Consider the following 17,908-nt stretch of genomic DNA (forward strand, 5'->3'; position numbering starts at 1 on the left):
ATGGGCAAACTTTTTGAAGAGGGGGCCAAAGGAAAGGAAATGCTCATCTGTCAGTCTGTTTCTAAGGCAACTCTTTCAAACATTGTATTGTATCCTACTCATTGTATTTGTCAGATTAGGAATAATGTCGAGTGGCCAGATAGAACATTTCAGGGCGCTGCATCTGGCTCGCGGGCCGTAGTTTGCCCATCACTGCACTAGGGTGATCGTTTAGAGTCTACATCCCCAATCATATCCCCATTGACCCATGTGATCAAGCAGTTGTTTTTCTTCTGTGTTTCTGCTCCCACAGTTCTTTCTCTAGATGTAGATAGCGTTCTTTCTCATAGGTACCTTCGAATTGTACCATTGCATTGCTCCTAGCAGAGAAGTCCATTGCATTCAACTGTGACAGTGTATTTGTCTCTATGTATAATGTTCTCCTGGTTCTGCCAGGAGATGTATTCTTAACCAACCAAGAGACAGAATTACTAAAGACAAAATATCTAACTTTGATTATCTGAAACCAAAAAACTTCTGTACAGAAAAAAATTAATGCACTTAGAATAAAAAAAAAAAAGAAGTCAAATGGGGGAAAAAATCTTTGTATTGAATTTTTCTGATAAGGATTTGGTACTCAAAATATATAAAAATTTAATAAATATATGAGACTCATAACTTACCTAATATGTAAATAGTAAGCTATAGGAACAAACAGTTCTAAAAAGAAGATCCATAATATATTCATAACCATATGAAAGAATGTTCCAAATCACTAATAGTAAAATCAATATAATTCAAAACTCAGGTTTCATCTTATAACCTGCAAATGGAGCGAGTCGGTGACAAAATGGCAAGTCAATAGTGGAGGAATTGTGGCACACTAATACATTGTTGGTGGAGCTGTGAAATGGCACATTCATTTGGAATTATGCAAATAAAGTGACTAAAATATTCATATCTTTTGAAATAGAAGCTGTATTCTTGGGTATACCACGAAGTCATGAATAAGAAGAAAGTCCCATATACATGAAAATATTTATAGCAGCATTTTTTGTAACAGCTAAGAATTAGAAACAAAGTATATGCCTATCAACTGGGAAATGGCTAAGCAAATTGTGGCACATGAATGTGATGGAATATTACTGTATATGTGTGATGAATACATAGAAACTTGAAAGCATCTACATGAATAAGCAAAGCCAAGAAAACAATATACATAGTAGCTACAGCAATGTAAATGGAAAGAACAAGTACACATCAGAAAATAAAAAATAAATGTAAGAAAATTATAAAGATCAAACAGGATTAAAATGAAAAAAATATGAGAAGAAACATTCAGCCCAGCCCATCCTGGAGGTGGGAGATCCACAAGTGTTTCACATTTCACTTTCAGATTTTTTTTCAGTGTATTGGTCAGTTGTGCTGATTTTTCTCATGGAGGATGGTTTTGCAGGAGGGAGAGGGATATTTGAGGTGATTTTGATGATGTAAGAGCAGAAGACATTGATAAAAACTCATTTTTTTAACTTTTATTTTATTTTTAATGTTTTTGTTTTTTATTTTTTTAAACATTTATTAATATTCGTTTTTAACATGGTTACATGATTCATGCTCCTACTTTCCCCTTCACCCCCCCGCACCTCCCCCATGCCGACACCCATTTCCACTGGTTTTATCATGTGTCATTGATCAAGACCTATTTCCAAATTGTTGATAGTTGCATTGGTGTGGTAGTTTCGAGTCTACATCCCCAATCATGTCCACCCCAACCCATGTGTTCAAGCAGTTGTTTTTCTTATATGTTTCCTCTCCTGCAGTCCTTCCTCTGAATGTGGGTAGCGTTCTTTACCATAAATCCCTCAGAATTGTCCTGGGTCATTGCATTGCTGCTGGTACAGAAGTCCATTGCATTCGATTTTACCATAGAATATCAGTCTCTGTGTACAATACTCTTCTGGCTCTGCTCCTCTCACTCTGCATCAGTTCCTGGAGGTCTTTCCAGTTCACCTGGAACTCCTCCAGTTTATTATTCCTTTGAGTTCAATAGTATTCCATCACCAGCATATACCACAATTTGTTTAGCCCTTCCCCAATTGAAGGGCATTCTCTCCTTTTCCAGTTCTTTGCCACCACAAAAAGCGCAGCTATAAATATTTTCATACAAGTCTTTTTATCTATGATCTCTTTGGGGTACAAACCCAACAATGGTATGGCTGGATCAAAGGGCAGGCATTTTTTTTTTTTTTATAACCCTTTGAGCATAGTTCCAAATTGCCAGCCAGAGTGGTTGGATCAGTTTACAACTCCACCAGCAATGCATTAATGTCCCAATTTTGCCACATCCCCTGCAGCATTCATTATTCTCCCCTTCTTTCATTTTAGCCAATCTGCTAGGTGTGAGGTGATACCTCAGAGTTGTTTTGATTTGCATTTCTCTAATTATTAGAGATTTAGAATACTTTCTTATGTGCTTATTGATATTTTTTATTTCTTTACCTGAAAATTGCCTAAAAAACTCATTTTTTTAAAAAGAAAAAATATAGGACTTATATTGAAACTCCAAAGTTTGAGATTTTAACATTTAATGCAACTAGTAGATTGCACTCTGGGCTAGTAAATCATAATTGTGAATGTAAGCTCATATTTAATTTTTAATTTAATTTAATAATTAATGGTTTTTTTGTGGCAGGTGGCAGTTCTGGTAGTACAATGTCTGTGGCAATAAAGGCTGCCAAGGAGCTGAAGGAGGGTCAGCGCTGTGTGGTCATTTTGCCTGATTCTGTGAGAAACTACATGTAAGAAAATTCTCTTACCCAACCTTTTTTCTCTTCCTCCTTCCCTCAACCTCTTTAATATCCTTTTTTTTCCCCCTATATTGATTCTGCATTCCATTACCAGTTCTAGAGTTAGCACCATATAACTAATGAAGTTATCTGCCCTTCTATGTGATATTATCATTCTGGTACCTAGAGTCTACCCATAGCCTTATAGAGAGACGTCATAGGGAAAGTAGATGCCCTTTATTGTGCCATTTTAGTATCCAAGGTTTTGACATGCTCAGAATAGACATTCACTGGTGGTAGCAGTAATTTTTTTTCCCTTTTACATCCCAGGAAAATTCCATGTGTAAGTTGTATATATTCTGACCAGTAGCTGTTTCTGGCAGTGTCAAGCATAGTAGGAGATAATATGAAAGATGGGCATCAAGGACCTGAGCCACACAGAGGTCAGGATACAAATCAAGACTTGAAATCTTACTCAGAAATTAAGAGAGTGTTTGAATTAGTGTATCAGGAACCACTGTAGTCAGTACCACTAGCAGGTCTTTGGGAATTCTTCAGGAGCACTAATAGCATCTGCCAGGACCCACTGCTACATTGTTGGTAGTTTTTAAGACCAGCTTATGGCCAGCAGATATCCATCCTGAGGTTCTCTTTGGTTTTCCCAGTTGTAGCAGGTATGTGTCCTAGCACAGGAGGAGAGAGAGATAGAACATCTAGGAAGAGGACTTTTCTCTGAATACCTCGGGTAATAGTCTTGCATTTCACAACCCTTAGTCTACTAACTCTGAATTGTAAGAGTCCACTGTAGAACATTCTAACCCCAGAACCTATATCTTATCCATTCATTCTCCCTTCAGACTATATTTGCAGGATTTTAGACTTTGAGTATTCCACTGAGGTGTAGCACATAGGAAATGATGATTGTGGAGGTCCTTAAACCCTCCAGGATTTGCAAACTTTGGTTCTCTGATGATTTACAGGTCTAAATTTCTGAGTGACAAATGGATGCTTCAGAAGGGATTTGTGAAGGAAGAAGATATCATGATTACTAAACCATGGTAAGAAAATTTTTTACAGAATGCCAAATGTAAGTATCTTGGCAACTCAATACACTGAATATTCTACCTGATCTGACTGGTATGGTAAAAGAGAACACAGAGACAATTGAGTAAAGAATTCATCTCCAGGAGCCAGAAATGTTTAAAGAATGAGATATAATGTTGTAACAAGACAATGTGATAAGCAGCCAAGTAGAATAATTAATGAGTATTTTCTCATTTATGTAATGCTTTTTAGTGAAAACTTTTCTGGCATCTTGGCTATAAGTTTCCCTTTCTTTTCGGTCCACAGAAGCACACACTACTTTCCCTTTTTTCCACCCCTCCCCCCCCCCCAGGTGGTGGCACCTCAAGATTCAAGAATTAAGCCTGTCTGCACCTTTGACTGTCTTACCAACTGTCACTTGTGAACGAACTATTGAAATCCTCCGAGAGAAGGGTTTCGACCAGGTACCAGTTGTTGATGAATCTGGGTAAGTCTATACTTTTCTTCTTCCCTCCAAAAGTAAAATATGTAAGTCTTCCTTTTATACAATTTTGCAGAGTACAAAATGGTCTATATTTCATTTTCACTTCTGTAGATTAACTGAGATAGTATTGGTAACTAAGAAGAAATAGGCCTTTCCATATCATCCAGTCCACTGATACTCTAGTGGATTTGTCATTTCATTTTGTAGGTATTTGCTCCATTGATGCAGTTACCAGGCTCTACTATGTTTGCCCATAAATTCATCACAGAGGATACTAGGAGTTTCCTTCTGTTCACTTGGCATTATATGAAAACTGAGAAACATGTGGGCAGTTCATTCATTAATTTAGCAGCTGTCCATTAAATGCCTGTTGTAGGCAAACCACTGTGCTGGGAGAGCTACAAAAATAAACGAAAATATCCTTGTTCACTTGGAACCTAGGAGTAGCAGTTCAAATAAATAACAAATCTTGCATTACCTTTCATATCAGAGCCTAGTAGACATGGCCCCATTCTGAAGAGTGAGTGATGACATAGCTTTAGGTCTTTTCTGTTGTTTGTCAAGTGAAAAGGTTTTTTTTAAGACATTTTATTTTATATGTAATACCAATTTTCAACATAGGTTTTCCAAAATTATAAGATCTAAATTGTCCCCTTCCTCTTCTCTCAGAGATAGTAAGAAATTTGATATGGATTATATATGTATTATCATGCAAAAAAAACCTTTCATATTGGTCATTATTTTAAGAAAATATTCATAAAACCAACCAATTTGCCCCCCCCCCCCCCCCAAAAAAAACCCCATAAATAAATAAACTAAATTTTCACTAATGTGAAAACCCAACAGTTCTTTCTCTGGAGGTGGATAACATTCTTTGTCATAAGTCCTTCAGAATTGTCCTGGATCATTGTATTTCTGAAAGTAGCTAAGTCTTTCATAGTTGATTGTTGTACAGTATTGCCATTATTGTCTACAGTCTTCTCTTGGTTTTGCTTATTTCACCTGTATCAATTCATGAAGATCTTTCTAGTTTTTTTCTGAAATCCTGCTCATCATAGAATAGTATTCTATCACCAACATATACCACAATTTATTTAACCAATCTCCAGTTAATAGACATTCCTTCAATTTCCATTTCTTTCCCCCCACAAAAAAGGTTGCTCTGAATATTTTTGTACAAGTAAGTCCTTTCCCCTTTTTTATGATCTCTTTGGTATATAGATGAGTAGTGGTATTATAGGATCAAAGGTATATACAGTTTTATAGCCCTTTGGGCATAGTTCCAAATCCAGAATGGTTGGATTAGTTCACAACCCTACCAACAATGTATCCATGTCCCAATTTTACCACATTCTCTCCATCATTTATTACTTTCCTTTACTGTCATATTGATTAGTTTGCATTTCTCTAATCAAGAGTGGTTTAGAACATTTTTTCATTGAGAGCCAGGCCTAGAGACGGGAGGTCCTAGCTTCAAATCTGACCTCAGACACTTCCTATCTGTGTGACCCTGGGCAAGTCACTTGACCCCCATTGCCTACCCTTACCATTCTTCTGCCTTGGAGCTAATACACAGTATTGGCTCCAAGATGGAAGGTAAGGGTTTATTTAAAAAAAAAGAAGCATTTTTTTCATATGATTATTGATAGCTTTGATTGATGTCTTCATCTGAAAACTGCTTATTCAAATCTTTTAACCATTTGCCAATTGGAGAATGACTTGTCTAATGAAAGCTTCAAGATCAAAAAAGGTCAATAAAAAAATTAAGATATTCTTTTTTCCTTTTATATTCTTTCTTTTTTTTAATAAAGTAAGAACCACAAAGGCCCAAAAAGCCAAAACTTCTATGGTAACCTCTTGAGCATTCTGTTGATGTTGGCCAGCTTGGAAAAGAAGACTCAGATTCTTTCATTTTAGATAAATATATATCTCTATGTTCTCTATATCCTACAGTGTGATATTGGGAATGGTCACCCTTGGTAATATGCTTTCATCCTTGCTTGCTGGAAAGGTTCAGCCTTCAGATCAAGTCAGGAACGTCATCTATAAGCAATTTCGTAAGGTAAAAATGTCATTTACTCACCTAATGCATACATCCAGATACATAATCCTGAACTTGAAGTTATATGGGCCTTTTTTCTATCAGAGCATACTCTGAAAGATTGGGAACACCTTCTAGAGGGAAACCTGTTCACTAGTGGCTTTTCATGGTGAGAGGGATATTATCTACATTCTGGAAATTAACTTCAGCAAACATTTATGAAGTGCCCATGAAGTCAGAGTACCTGTCCTTATGGAGTTAATGCTCTATTAGAGAGCAAGCAATAAAGACATGTTCAAATAACCATACTAAAATGGTGATATATGAGGAAAGCTAGAGAATGAGAATTTATTAATCCCCTACTATGTGCCAAGCACAGTTCTATGGTAAGGACATACGATGGAAGTGAGATAAGTTTCCTTCAAGATGTGCATAAGGAATGGTCATTCTTGCCTACCCTGACAAGACACTTGAGCTCAGCCTTTAAAGACTAGTGATTTCCAGAGCAGGAGATTGGAGCAGGACAGTTACAAGAATTCAATTTGCCTTCTCTTCAGAGCCACTTCTTAAAGATCCCATTAAATTCCCATGCCCTTTTAGTGCAAGATACTGTGCTGTGTATTGTGGAGAATAGTGAGGTACATAAAATAGTCCCTGCCCTCATGACAGGACAGAGAAAACAGATCAGAAGAGTACTACTTTGTGAGGTTTGAACTGCCTTTTAAATTCTTTGGTGAAAGCTGGTTGATATATTTGTGGAATCATTACCAAGTCATAAAGCATTTTCTTAGCCAGCTTTGAATTTATGCAGGATACGGCTAATGTCCTGGCAAGAAAAGAGTTGTTATTGTACTTCCTTACATGTTCAGCCCCCTTATTTAGTTTCTAATTTAATTGGGAAGTAGTGGGAGATTTGAAGAGAAAACTCTGTATAGGCCTTGAATATATTAGAGCAAAACACTTTCCGGTGTAGCAATACTTTTTTTCCCCCCAGACCTGGCTATAATCTGATAAACAAATGAGGAAACACTTTCTCACCACTACCTCCCACCCTGAACCTAACCACATTCTCCTATCCCATGACAAATACAGGTCATATTCTTAGTCCTGGTATTCACTTTGCCTAAAGAGAGGAATTTGTGCTTACCTAGACATTTCAGAATAAAAGCATAGATATTTTCCTTAGATTTGTATAGATAGCATTTTACATTTTTAACATAGTTTTTCTTTAAATGTGTTTACTAATTCTTTTAGGATTTATTTTATGATCTCTAATACATGCTTTTTAATGTTCTCTACTATGTGGTTGGTTTTAATATAGGGACCGTGTAATGCTAAAAATAGGTACATTCCTTAAGATTGCTCTTCAGTAACAGCCATAAGACTATCACACCTAAATTCTCCATCATTCTACTAAGATCCTTAACTTCTTTCTTATTTTTTTGGTTAAATTTATCCAAGTCTGAGAAGCACACTTAAGCCTCCTATAATTTTTATCTTATTGTTTACTTAGCCTTCGTAGTTGTTAGTTTTTCCTTTAAGTATTTAGATATTGTCCTTCATTCAATGTGTGGAAATGTGTGCATAAAAACTGTTATTTTTTTTTTTATTACTTAGGATGTATTTTTAACTTAATGTAATATCTTTATTTTTAATTTATATTTTATCTCTTTATCTAAATCTTCTTTTAGTTTTGTTTTGTCTAAGATGAATATGAAAACTCCAGTTGTTTAAAATTGGCTGAAACATAATAAATTCTAGCATCACTCCAGCATTTCTTATAAACAAAAATAATTGGGATTTATTTTGTGATCTATTCTGCCACCCTTCTCCATTTTTTCTACTCTTCTTTATTTTACGAGTGATTTCATCCTATTCACATTCATGACTGTGAAGTGTTTGCCTCCATCATGTCATGTTATAATAGTTTTTCTCTTCTCCCTCATTTACTAACTTTATAAAGAAGTAAAAATGAAATTAGCACCTAAATATTTGTGGTTTATATTGCTAAGATTCGCATAACATTTCCTTAATTGGTGCTGTCAGGGGATATTGGCAAACATTTGGGAGTCCCAAAGGGGTGAGGAGAATTAGACATGGTGAGAAGGGTGACACACATCAGGAGGGCCACTGAAGCTGTTGGCAATCAAAGGTGATGTTTATTGATCACAGTTAGTATTTTATAGAGAAAATGACATAGGCTAAGGGATTAGGTAAGCTTTTCATATACACAATGAATGTAGGTAATTTCTCATTCTTTTACAATAGACTTAGTTTACCTCACCAAATCTAGGCAGTTTTCTTTCTTTTTTTTTTTTTAATATTTGATCTTTATTTTAATAACAAAATTCCACATAAGTTTTCCAAAGTCATTTGATTCATGTTGTCTCCCTCCTTTCTTCCATTCCTCATTCCCAGAGTTGACAAACAATTCAATCTGGGTTATACATGTATTATCACACAAAACATATTTTTATGTATTCATTTTTGTAAGTGAATAATCTTGTAAAACCCAAACCCCAAATCATATATCCAAATAAACAAATGAAAAAATCATATATTTTAATCTGCATTTATATTCCAGTAGTTCTTTCTCTGGAAGTGAATAGCATTTTTCTTTTCTTTCTTTTTTTTTTTTTTTAATATTTTTTTAAATCCTTACCTTCCATCTTGGAGTTAATACTGTTTATTGGCTCCAAGGCAGAAGAGTGGTAAGGGCTAGGTCTAAGTGACTTGCTGAGGGTCACACAGCTAGGAAGTGGAGGCCAGATTTGAACCTACGACCTCCCATCTCTAGGCCTGGCTCTCAATCCACTGAGCTATCCACTGCCCCCCGAATAGCATTTTTTCATGTGGGTATTGATAGCTTGGATTTCTTCCTTTCAAAATTGCCTACTCATATCCTTTGATCACTTGGGGAATGGAAAAACCATCATATGCAAACATAGACTTATTTTTAATATTTTATTCACTTTCTTTTTTATATATTATTTTTCATTTCATTTTTCAGTGAAGCATTTTTTTTTATCATTTCTCCCTTGCATTTAAAAGAAAAGAGAAAACTAATATTAACTGATATCCGTCATCATGCCAAACAAATTCTTACATTGTCTGTATTTGACTCATTTTGCATCTTGAATTTATTATTTCTCTTCCAAGAGCTGCAAAGCTTGCTGCATCTGTATTGATCAGAATTCTTAAGTGATTTAAAGTTGTTTCTTTTTACACAGTTGTAGGTATTATGGTAATTATTCTTTTAGCACTACTCACTTCATTTCCCATCAAATCATGTAACTCTTACCAGGTTTCTCAAAACCTATTCCTTTTTATTATTTCTTATGGAACAATAATTGTATGACATCAATATACCATAGTTTTTTCAGCCATACCTAATTAATGGATATCTCTTTAGTTCAGTATTTTACCACCAAAAAAAGAGCAACTATAAATATTTTTATGCATATGAACCCTTTTCATCTTTCTCTGCTCTCTTTGGGTTACTCTCTTTGGGGATATAATGCATTGGAGGTGTTACTTGGTCAAAGAATATGCACACTTTAGAGACTTTCTGGGCATAATTATAAATTGCTTTCCAGAATGTAGTACATCAATATGATCATTGTATTTATTTGCTTTCAAACAGCAAATTAAATTTGAAAAGACAAATATTATTCCATGTGTAGTAAATCTCCTTTGTCTTTTGCAAATGTAATGATAGTTAGGGGTTCAAGTGATTACTCTCTCTTGATTGCCTCTGATTCCAAGATTCTCATTTTAGTCTTAACCAAAGGGTCTTGGAATTAGGATAAAAGTTAAATGGGGCCCCTTCACCTCTTATTGGAGAGATTATTTGCCTTAGATACCTAAAGCAATTGGCTACAATTCCTGGAAGAAAGTATGTTCTCTCTCTCTCTCCCTCCCATTTCCCAAGGCTTCTCTTCCCCTAAAGCTATTCTTGAGTGGGAGAGGGGGGGCACCTGCTGACAGACAGACAGAAAGAGATACATATTCAACAGAAAGTGTGTACATTCCAGACAGTATGTGTATTGTAGAATGTATGTGTGCCAGAGAGTGTGGGCATGTGAGAGAGAAAGGGAAAGGAAGAGAGGGAGAAGGAGAAAGGGAGAGAGAGGGAGAAGGAGATAGAGAGGGAGAAGGAAAAAGAGGGAGAGAAAGGGAAGAGATAGAGGGAAAAAGAGGGAGAGGGGGAGAGAGAGAGAGAAAGAGAGAGAGAAAGAGGGAGAGGGAAGGAGAAAGTGAGAGGGAGAGAGTGTTCTGGAGAAAGCATGTGTGCTCTAAAGAGAGAACACTTCCCCAGTCCCCAAGACCTTCTGCAGAATCTGCACTACCTCTACCATGAATGATCTGAAGCTTGACTTTAACTTATATCAATAGATTCTCTGGTTCATTTTGAGCTTCCTCCTACCTGTTCTTTAAGCATATAAAATACACACTGATGCTTTGAGATAACATGGTTTTTGGTTGTTTTTTTTTTTTAACTCTTACCTTCCATCTTAGAATCATTAATGTGTATTTGTTCCTAGGTAGGAGAACCATAAGGGCTAGGCTATGAAGGATTAAGTGACTTGCCCAGGGTCACAGTTAGGAAGAATCTGGGACCAGATTTGAACCTAGGACCTCTATTCTCTAGTTTCCAGGCCTGGCTCTAAATCCACTGGGCCCCCTGGAATTTTATCTTATACCAGTTTGTCAAGATCAGGTATATAGCACTTCATTTATTTTTTAAACTTTTATTTATTTAATTAATTTAGGATGTTTTTCCATGATTACATGATTTGTATGCTTTCCCTCCCTCCTCCCGTAGCCAACAAGCAATTCAACTGGGTTTTACATGTATCATTGATCAAGATCTTATATAGCACTTTAAAGAAGCATAAATAAATACTAGAACTCACTTTGGGCAGGAAGTGGGAGAGAGGGAAAAAGGAAAATGTCCATATTGACCTTCTCCATTCTCAGTAAACAGACAGTGCTATTGTCTTTGCTCTATCCAGTCAGTGGGGTTCTTCCATAGTTCTGTTCCTGACACTGATGGAGGCAAATTCCTCAGAAGTCCTTCATTTCTTTTTTCATCTTCCTCTTCTTGTCCCAATTCTCATTCCCCCAACTTTTGTCTTCTCCCAGGAATATAGCTTACCTCAGCTCTCTAGATTTCTGCTCCCAACTCTTTCTGGGATGGAGAGCTTTCATATACGAACCCAGGGCTGTAGCCACCAATTGCTCCCACAGAAAGGCATCGAGACATTTCTGTCTAACCACAGACTGATCTCCAATGACCCTGTTCCTTGGAGCTGTCCTGATAAAGACTGCCTGTGTTCTCACCAGTGTATCGATGCTGTTAGCTAGGCACTTTACATTCACTACTCTGTCTTTATTCCTGATCTTCCTGGAGGAGAATACGGGTGGGATCACATCTTAACTTGGAACTGTGGATAAAGAGTCAGTAAGAGCTGGGCTCAAATCCAGCCACATGCTGTGTCCCTAAGCTGCAGAAAGCTGCTGACCTACATTGGTAGAGGGAATTTCCTCACCAGGAGACTTATAAACTAATGAAAACACAATGAAATGGTAAGGAAAAAATGTTCCTAACTTGAACTCCTCCTTTTGGTAGGACTTTAGAATTCCTTCTTCCATGCCAAAATTAACTCTAAAAACACAGATTTCTTTTTTTTTTTTTCATTTCTTTTAAAATTTCTTTAATTAATTTAGGTTATTTTTCCATGGTTACATGATTCACATTCTTTCCCTCCCTCCTTCCCTCCTCCCTTGGCCAATGAGCAATTCCACTGGGTTTTACATGTGTCATTGATCAAGACTCATTTCCATATTATTTGCAATAGAATGATCATTTAGAGTCTACATCCCCAATCATGTCCCCTTCAAACCATGTGTTCAAGCAAATGTTTTTCTTCTGAAAACACAGATTTCACATGGAAAATGTTGAATCTACAGGAAGACCCCATTAGCAAGAGGAGAGGATTGAATTTTTAAATAAACATTGATTTTCTTAGTACTCTTAGAAAAATTATTCTTTAGTATTTTCTACCCTTAATAGTTAAAATCTTAGGGATGAGGGACAGCTGAGTAGCTCAGTGGATTGAGAGCCAGGCCTAGAGACGAGAGGTCCTAGGTTCAAATCCGGCCTCAGACACTTCCCAGCTGTGTGACCCTGGGCAAGTCACTTGACTCCCATTGCCCACCCTTACCAATCTTCCATCTATGAGTCAATGTACAGAAGTTAAGGGTTAAAAAAAAAATCCTAGGGATGAGATATTCTGAAATGCTTCTCCCTTACATAACACATTTGTTAATCTCTCTCTTGTATTTTTACTTCTCATTCACTGGTTTACTGAAAGCTTGATTGCAAAATTGAAAGCACTGTTGAAACTTTGTTTAGCTAAACCAATATTTGTGTAAGAGGAACCTGGCCTTGGTGGTGGTCATAAACAAAGTCCAAGACTTTTGGTTTCCTTAATTAGTATAGTTCTAGCAAATCTATGGCCTTCATTCATATAATGTTTTAAAGTTATTTGGGAAGAACTTACACTATATTGTAACTATTTTCTTTTACAATTAATTCATAGTTCATATAACAGATGTCTGTAGAATAAGTCTCTAATCTCCCAAATGTATAAATTTTTGTAAGTGTGCACAAATAACTTTTATTTCCTTTATTTTTTTCCCCTTCTCTGTCTTTTAAGCTCCTGGTTTAATCCGTGCTAGAAATTGGTTAGTTTCTGTTTTGACAAGCTTCATTTCAACACTTGTTTTTCATAAATGTCTAATTTAATTGAAGTACAAAACTGGTATGGGTTTCTCAAACATTCAGCTAAATCTATGATCTCATCAATGTAGACATTTCCTTCAATTTAGATTACAACTCATCCTTACCTACCTTTGGTGACTTTTATCCATATCCACCTGATAAATTCACCACTGACTCTACTTGATCAGTGCAAGTTTTTCCCTTCTCCATTTTTCTCCCTAGAAGAATTTAAGATCTTTATTTTCATTCCTTGGTTCATTTCCTGGTTTTTCCCTTTTTTACCAGTTTCCATTGTGCTTCCATTCTCACCTTTCTCCATTTTGTTCTCCCAGTCTTTGAGATTTAGACCAATGTTCAGGAGCCGCAGGTGAGTGTGTTCATTTGTCTGTTGAAGAAGGTCTATAGGTTTCAGGTGAGTACTGCAATTTCAGTTCAGGTAGTCTTGTAAGCCTCTATCCAGAGTCCTATTTTCTAAATCAGAAAGAATACCTCCTTGATTTTTTTTCCCCTGTATGTATCCTTTGAAAGTAGCTAAAAAATGAGAAACTAAAAGACCTTAAAGGAATCAGGCATCTCATAGCTTTTCTCCCTTCTCTTTGTCCCACAATTCTTCAAAGGGATATGGGTGAGATAGGGCTCTCTAGGGGAGCTAAGAGAGTCCAAAGATGGGTAATCCATAATTATTGTGCCTTCATTTATATAGAGGTAATATTCCTCTGCGCTGCATAAACATAGCAACTCTTTACTTTGCAGATTCATCTGACAGACACCTTGGGGATGCTCTCCCACATCCTGGAGATTGACCATTTTGCCCTAGTGGTTCACGAACAAATTCAGTGTAAGTTCACTCTGTTATTCCTTCTGTAGAGATACTGGAAAATAAGGTACAAGGCCAAAATCCAGGGTTCTTAGAAGTTCCTTATTTTTTGGCTTGTTTTCTAAATTTTCTGTTAGCTCTAACTTGAAATTCTAAGAAGTAATTTAGAACTAGTCTTTCTGTCCTTAATGCCCTTGCCCCTTGTTCTTTAGCATTAGAAACATGGGCAGGAAAATCTGCTCCTTTCTAGCACAAGTCACTTAACCTCTTAGCTTCTGTTTCTTCAGCTATAAAAGAGTAACAGCATCTACCTTGCAGGGTTGATGTGAGGATCAAACCAGCACTTAGTGTGCTTTCCTGGTACATAGTAGGCACTTTATAAATGTGCTTATTCTCTTCCCTAGGCTGCCATTCTCCTCTCCTCAAGGGAATATGTCAGAAACCACAAATCTCTTTTTTAGGTATCTACTCTAAAAAGTTTTTAGTTGAGGGGGCAGCTGGGTAGCTTAGTGGATTGAAAGCGAGGCCTAGAGACGGGAGGTCCTGGGCTCAAATCTGGCCTCAGACAAGTGCCTAGCTGTGACCCTGGGCAAGTCACTTGACCCCCATTGCCTACCCTTACCACTCTTCTGCCTTGGAGCCAATACACAGTATTGACTCATAAGACAGAAGGTAAGGGTTAAAAAAAAAAAAGTTTTTAGTTGGTGTAGACGTGGCACCCACCAATTCCCTCACTTGCATATCCCAAGCTCGAAGGTGCAAAGAATTGACCTGAGGAAAAATTGTGAGCACAGGCATGACCTTCCCCAAGACCTGTGCTCTTTATCCCATTTCTTCAGGTCAGGTTGTCAGTGACTTTTCAATCTATAATCCATTCAGCTACCAAAAAGAAAAAGAAAAATCTTACAGGAAAAGGCCAAAGGAATCACACTTTCCTCTCCCAGGCCTCGAAGTTTCTTTCTCTTCTCTCACTTTTCATTTCCCCACACTAAGAAGTAGCCTTCTTGAGACAATGTCTCCACCTTTATTATCTAAACCTCTCTCCAAAGTGAACCAGAGGAGCTCCAAATTCCTTCCAACTCTGAAAGGGGGAAGGGAGAAATAGAATAGAATAGAAAACCTATTTTTCTAAAGTAGAAGGGGGCAGGATTCAAAGTCCAAGGCCGGGAATGTGTCTAATAGAGGGAAAGTCTTCCTAGGGTTATAGGAAACTATTTTTAAATTCTTCAGACCTTGTGGAACTTTCCAAACTGTTGTCCTCATGTGAGACTGAATTTCTCAGGACTCAGGTCCTCTGCTGTTGGAGCCAAACACATTAAAAGGGTCTTGTGTTTAGACCTTTTAACCTCCTTCATGAAAGTTACTTAAGTCGACCAAGACGGAAAGGAAATTTTCATTACCAAAACTGGTTAGCTACTGTTTTGGTTACCTTGCAAAGGTAAAATTTTTTATATGAATTCTTAGCTTCATGGAGAGATAGTTTATTGCAAACAGTACTGAAAAAAGTCAAAAGACCTGGGTTTGAATTCTGGCTCCATCATCATTTACTAGCTTTGAAATGGAGACAAGTCACTTCTAAGATTTTATTTTTCTCATCTGTAAAATCTGGATAACAACACTTGTACTACCAACCTTACACTGTTTGTGTGAAGCATCTAGGTGATTCAGTGGATTGAGTGCTGAGCCTGGAGTCAGGAAGACCTGAGTTCAAATTCAGCCTCAGACACTTAATAGCGATGACTCTAGGCAAATCATTTAACCTTTGTTTACTTTAATCCACTGGAAGAGGAAATGGTAAACCACTCCAGTATCTTTGCCAAGAAACCCCCATGTATGGTCTTCTGAGTCACAAAGAGTCAGACACAACTAAACAACAAAATATGCTTTATTAGCTTTTTTTAAAATCCTGTATAAATTCAAGACGACCTGGAGTAAGAGAATAAGAGCCATTGAATCAGGAAGATCTGGGTTTAAGTCTAACTACATGGGTGCTTAGCTGTAGGACTCTGAGCATCTCACTTAATCTTTTAGCACCTCTAGTCATCTCTAGAATTATAAGTTATATATGATTTATTGTTCTGCTAATGGAAAGAAGAGTGATTTCTTCATTAGAGTTTCTCACACTGATAAAAATCACATCCAGAACTGTCACTTCAATCCAGAGAGAGAGAGAAAGGAAGGAAGGAAGGGAGGGAGAGAGGGAGAGGGAGAGGGAGAGGGAGAGGGAGAGGGAGGGAGAGGAGAGGAGAGGAAGGGAGGGAGACAAGAGACAGAGAGGTGGGGGAAGTGTGTGTGTGTGTGTGTGTGTGTGTGTGTGTGTGTGCTAAAATTGTAAGCTATTATTGCTGAGATATTTTGTAAGAAGGAAAACAACTTGTCTCAGGCTATTGCTCATGCCATAGGGACTAGATGGACCAAAGAGGTATCATATCTGTTTTACCTGTAGCATTCAAAAAAATTCCATTTCTTATGTAGGCAATTATTAATTATTCATTCATAAAAATAGCACCTTTTTGGAATTTTTTTACAGTTTCTTACCTACTGTTCCACCTTTAATAGTAGGGTGAATGTTTGGAGTTGTTTTTTATGTAGTGGAGATTACCAGTAAGGTTTCTTTGACACAGTCGTTTTTCTAACATTTCAACTTCAATGCCCTTGGCTCCTACAGCACAGGACCAGCCCCTGTCAGAAATGATAGGAGGGATTTCAGGTATGTTCACTTAACCTCTCTGAGCCTCAGTCTCCTCATTTGTAAAATGAGGTTAATAAAATAGCTATAGCACTTATCTCACAAGGTAGTGGTAAGGTTCAAATGAATTTTTGTTTTTAAAGGGCTTTGCAAATTTTAAAGTTCTATATAAATGTTAGGTTGTGGTAGCAGTAGTGGTGGTGGTGGTGGTGGTGGTGGTGGTAGTAGTAGTAGTAGTAGTAGTAGTAGTAGTAGTAGTAGTAGTAGTAGTAGTAGTAGTAGTAGTAGTAGTAGTAGTGTTTATACCTATGTTTATGCTACCACACAACACTCAATACCCCAAGAAAGAAAAGCAATAAGATCAGCACAGACTTTTCCTCCTAGAATTGCTTCCCCTTAACATCAAGAGCAGAGTTAGGAAGTAGGCTAGCAAAATAAGCATATAAAAAAAGAATCCCAACATAAAGAGCTGTTCTGGTGGCAGGGATGCTTGAAACATGGAAGGAGGGGAAAAGATAATTCTCTGAGGAAAGCCTCAGAGAATACTACAGTATGGGTACAGACTCCACTAGAATTCCTGGAAGAGAGTTAAGCAAGAGATTTTAAAAGAATTGATATGTTTTTACAAATGGAATGAGCGTGCTTTAGGAAGAAATTGGAACAGAAATAACAGCTCTGGAGGAAAGAATTGGAAAGGGAATTAATAGCTTGGCATAAGAGGTATAAAACCTTGCCCAAGCAACAAACTCCTTGGAAATTAAAATGAACCAAATAGAAGCCATAAAATATTGAAGCAAAGTCAAAAGACTGAAAGATAAAGAAAAAGTAAAGTGTTTCTTAGTAAAAATAACTGACTAGGAAAAAACACTGAGGAGAAAACATTTAAGAATCATTAGACTTGAGGCAACTAGATGACTAAGAAAATAGAGCCAAGCATGGAGATAGGAGGTCCTGGGTTCAAATTTGACTTCAGACACTTCCTAGCTGGGTAACCCTGGGCAAGTCACATTACCTAGCTCAGTGATTCCCAAAGTGGGCGCTACCACCCCTGGTGGGTGTTGCAGCGATCCAGGGGGGCAGTGATGGCCACAGGTGCATTTATGTTTCCTATTAATTGCTATTAAAATTAAAAAAAAATTAATTTCCAGGGGGTTAAGTAATATTTTTTTCTGGAAAGGGGGCGGTAGGCCAAAAAAGTTTGGGGAACCACTGGCCTAGCTCTTACTGCTCTTCTGACTTAGAACCAATACACAGTATTGATTCTAAAATGGAAGGTAAGGG

At 37.1% G+C, this 17,908-nt stretch overlaps 1 protein-coding gene across 1 annotated transcript in view; it reads left to right on the forward strand.

The window, feature by feature from the left end:
* The window catches only part of CBS (cystathionine beta-synthase), a 55,898-nt gene that overhangs the window by 27,716 nt on the left and 10,274 nt on the right, over nt 1–17,908 (forward strand). The window contains exons 11-16 of the mRNA XM_044669232.1: nt 2,672–2,777; nt 3,746–3,823; nt 4,162–4,296; nt 6,247–6,355; nt 13,875–13,959; nt 16,607–16,648. Coding sequence (XP_044525167.1) covers nt 2,672–2,777; nt 3,746–3,823; nt 4,162–4,296; nt 6,247–6,355; nt 13,875–13,959; nt 16,607–16,648 — 555 coding nt within the window. The remainder of the gene's footprint in view (nt 1–2,671; nt 2,778–3,745; nt 3,824–4,161; nt 4,297–6,246; nt 6,356–13,874; nt 13,960–16,606; nt 16,649–17,908) is intronic.

Source organism: Gracilinanus agilis, chromosome 3 (genome assembly GCF_016433145.1).
Source record: "Gracilinanus agilis isolate LMUSP501 chromosome 3, AgileGrace, whole genome shotgun sequence".
Classification (NCBI taxonomy): domain Eukaryota; kingdom Metazoa; phylum Chordata; class Mammalia; order Didelphimorphia; family Didelphidae; genus Gracilinanus; species Gracilinanus agilis.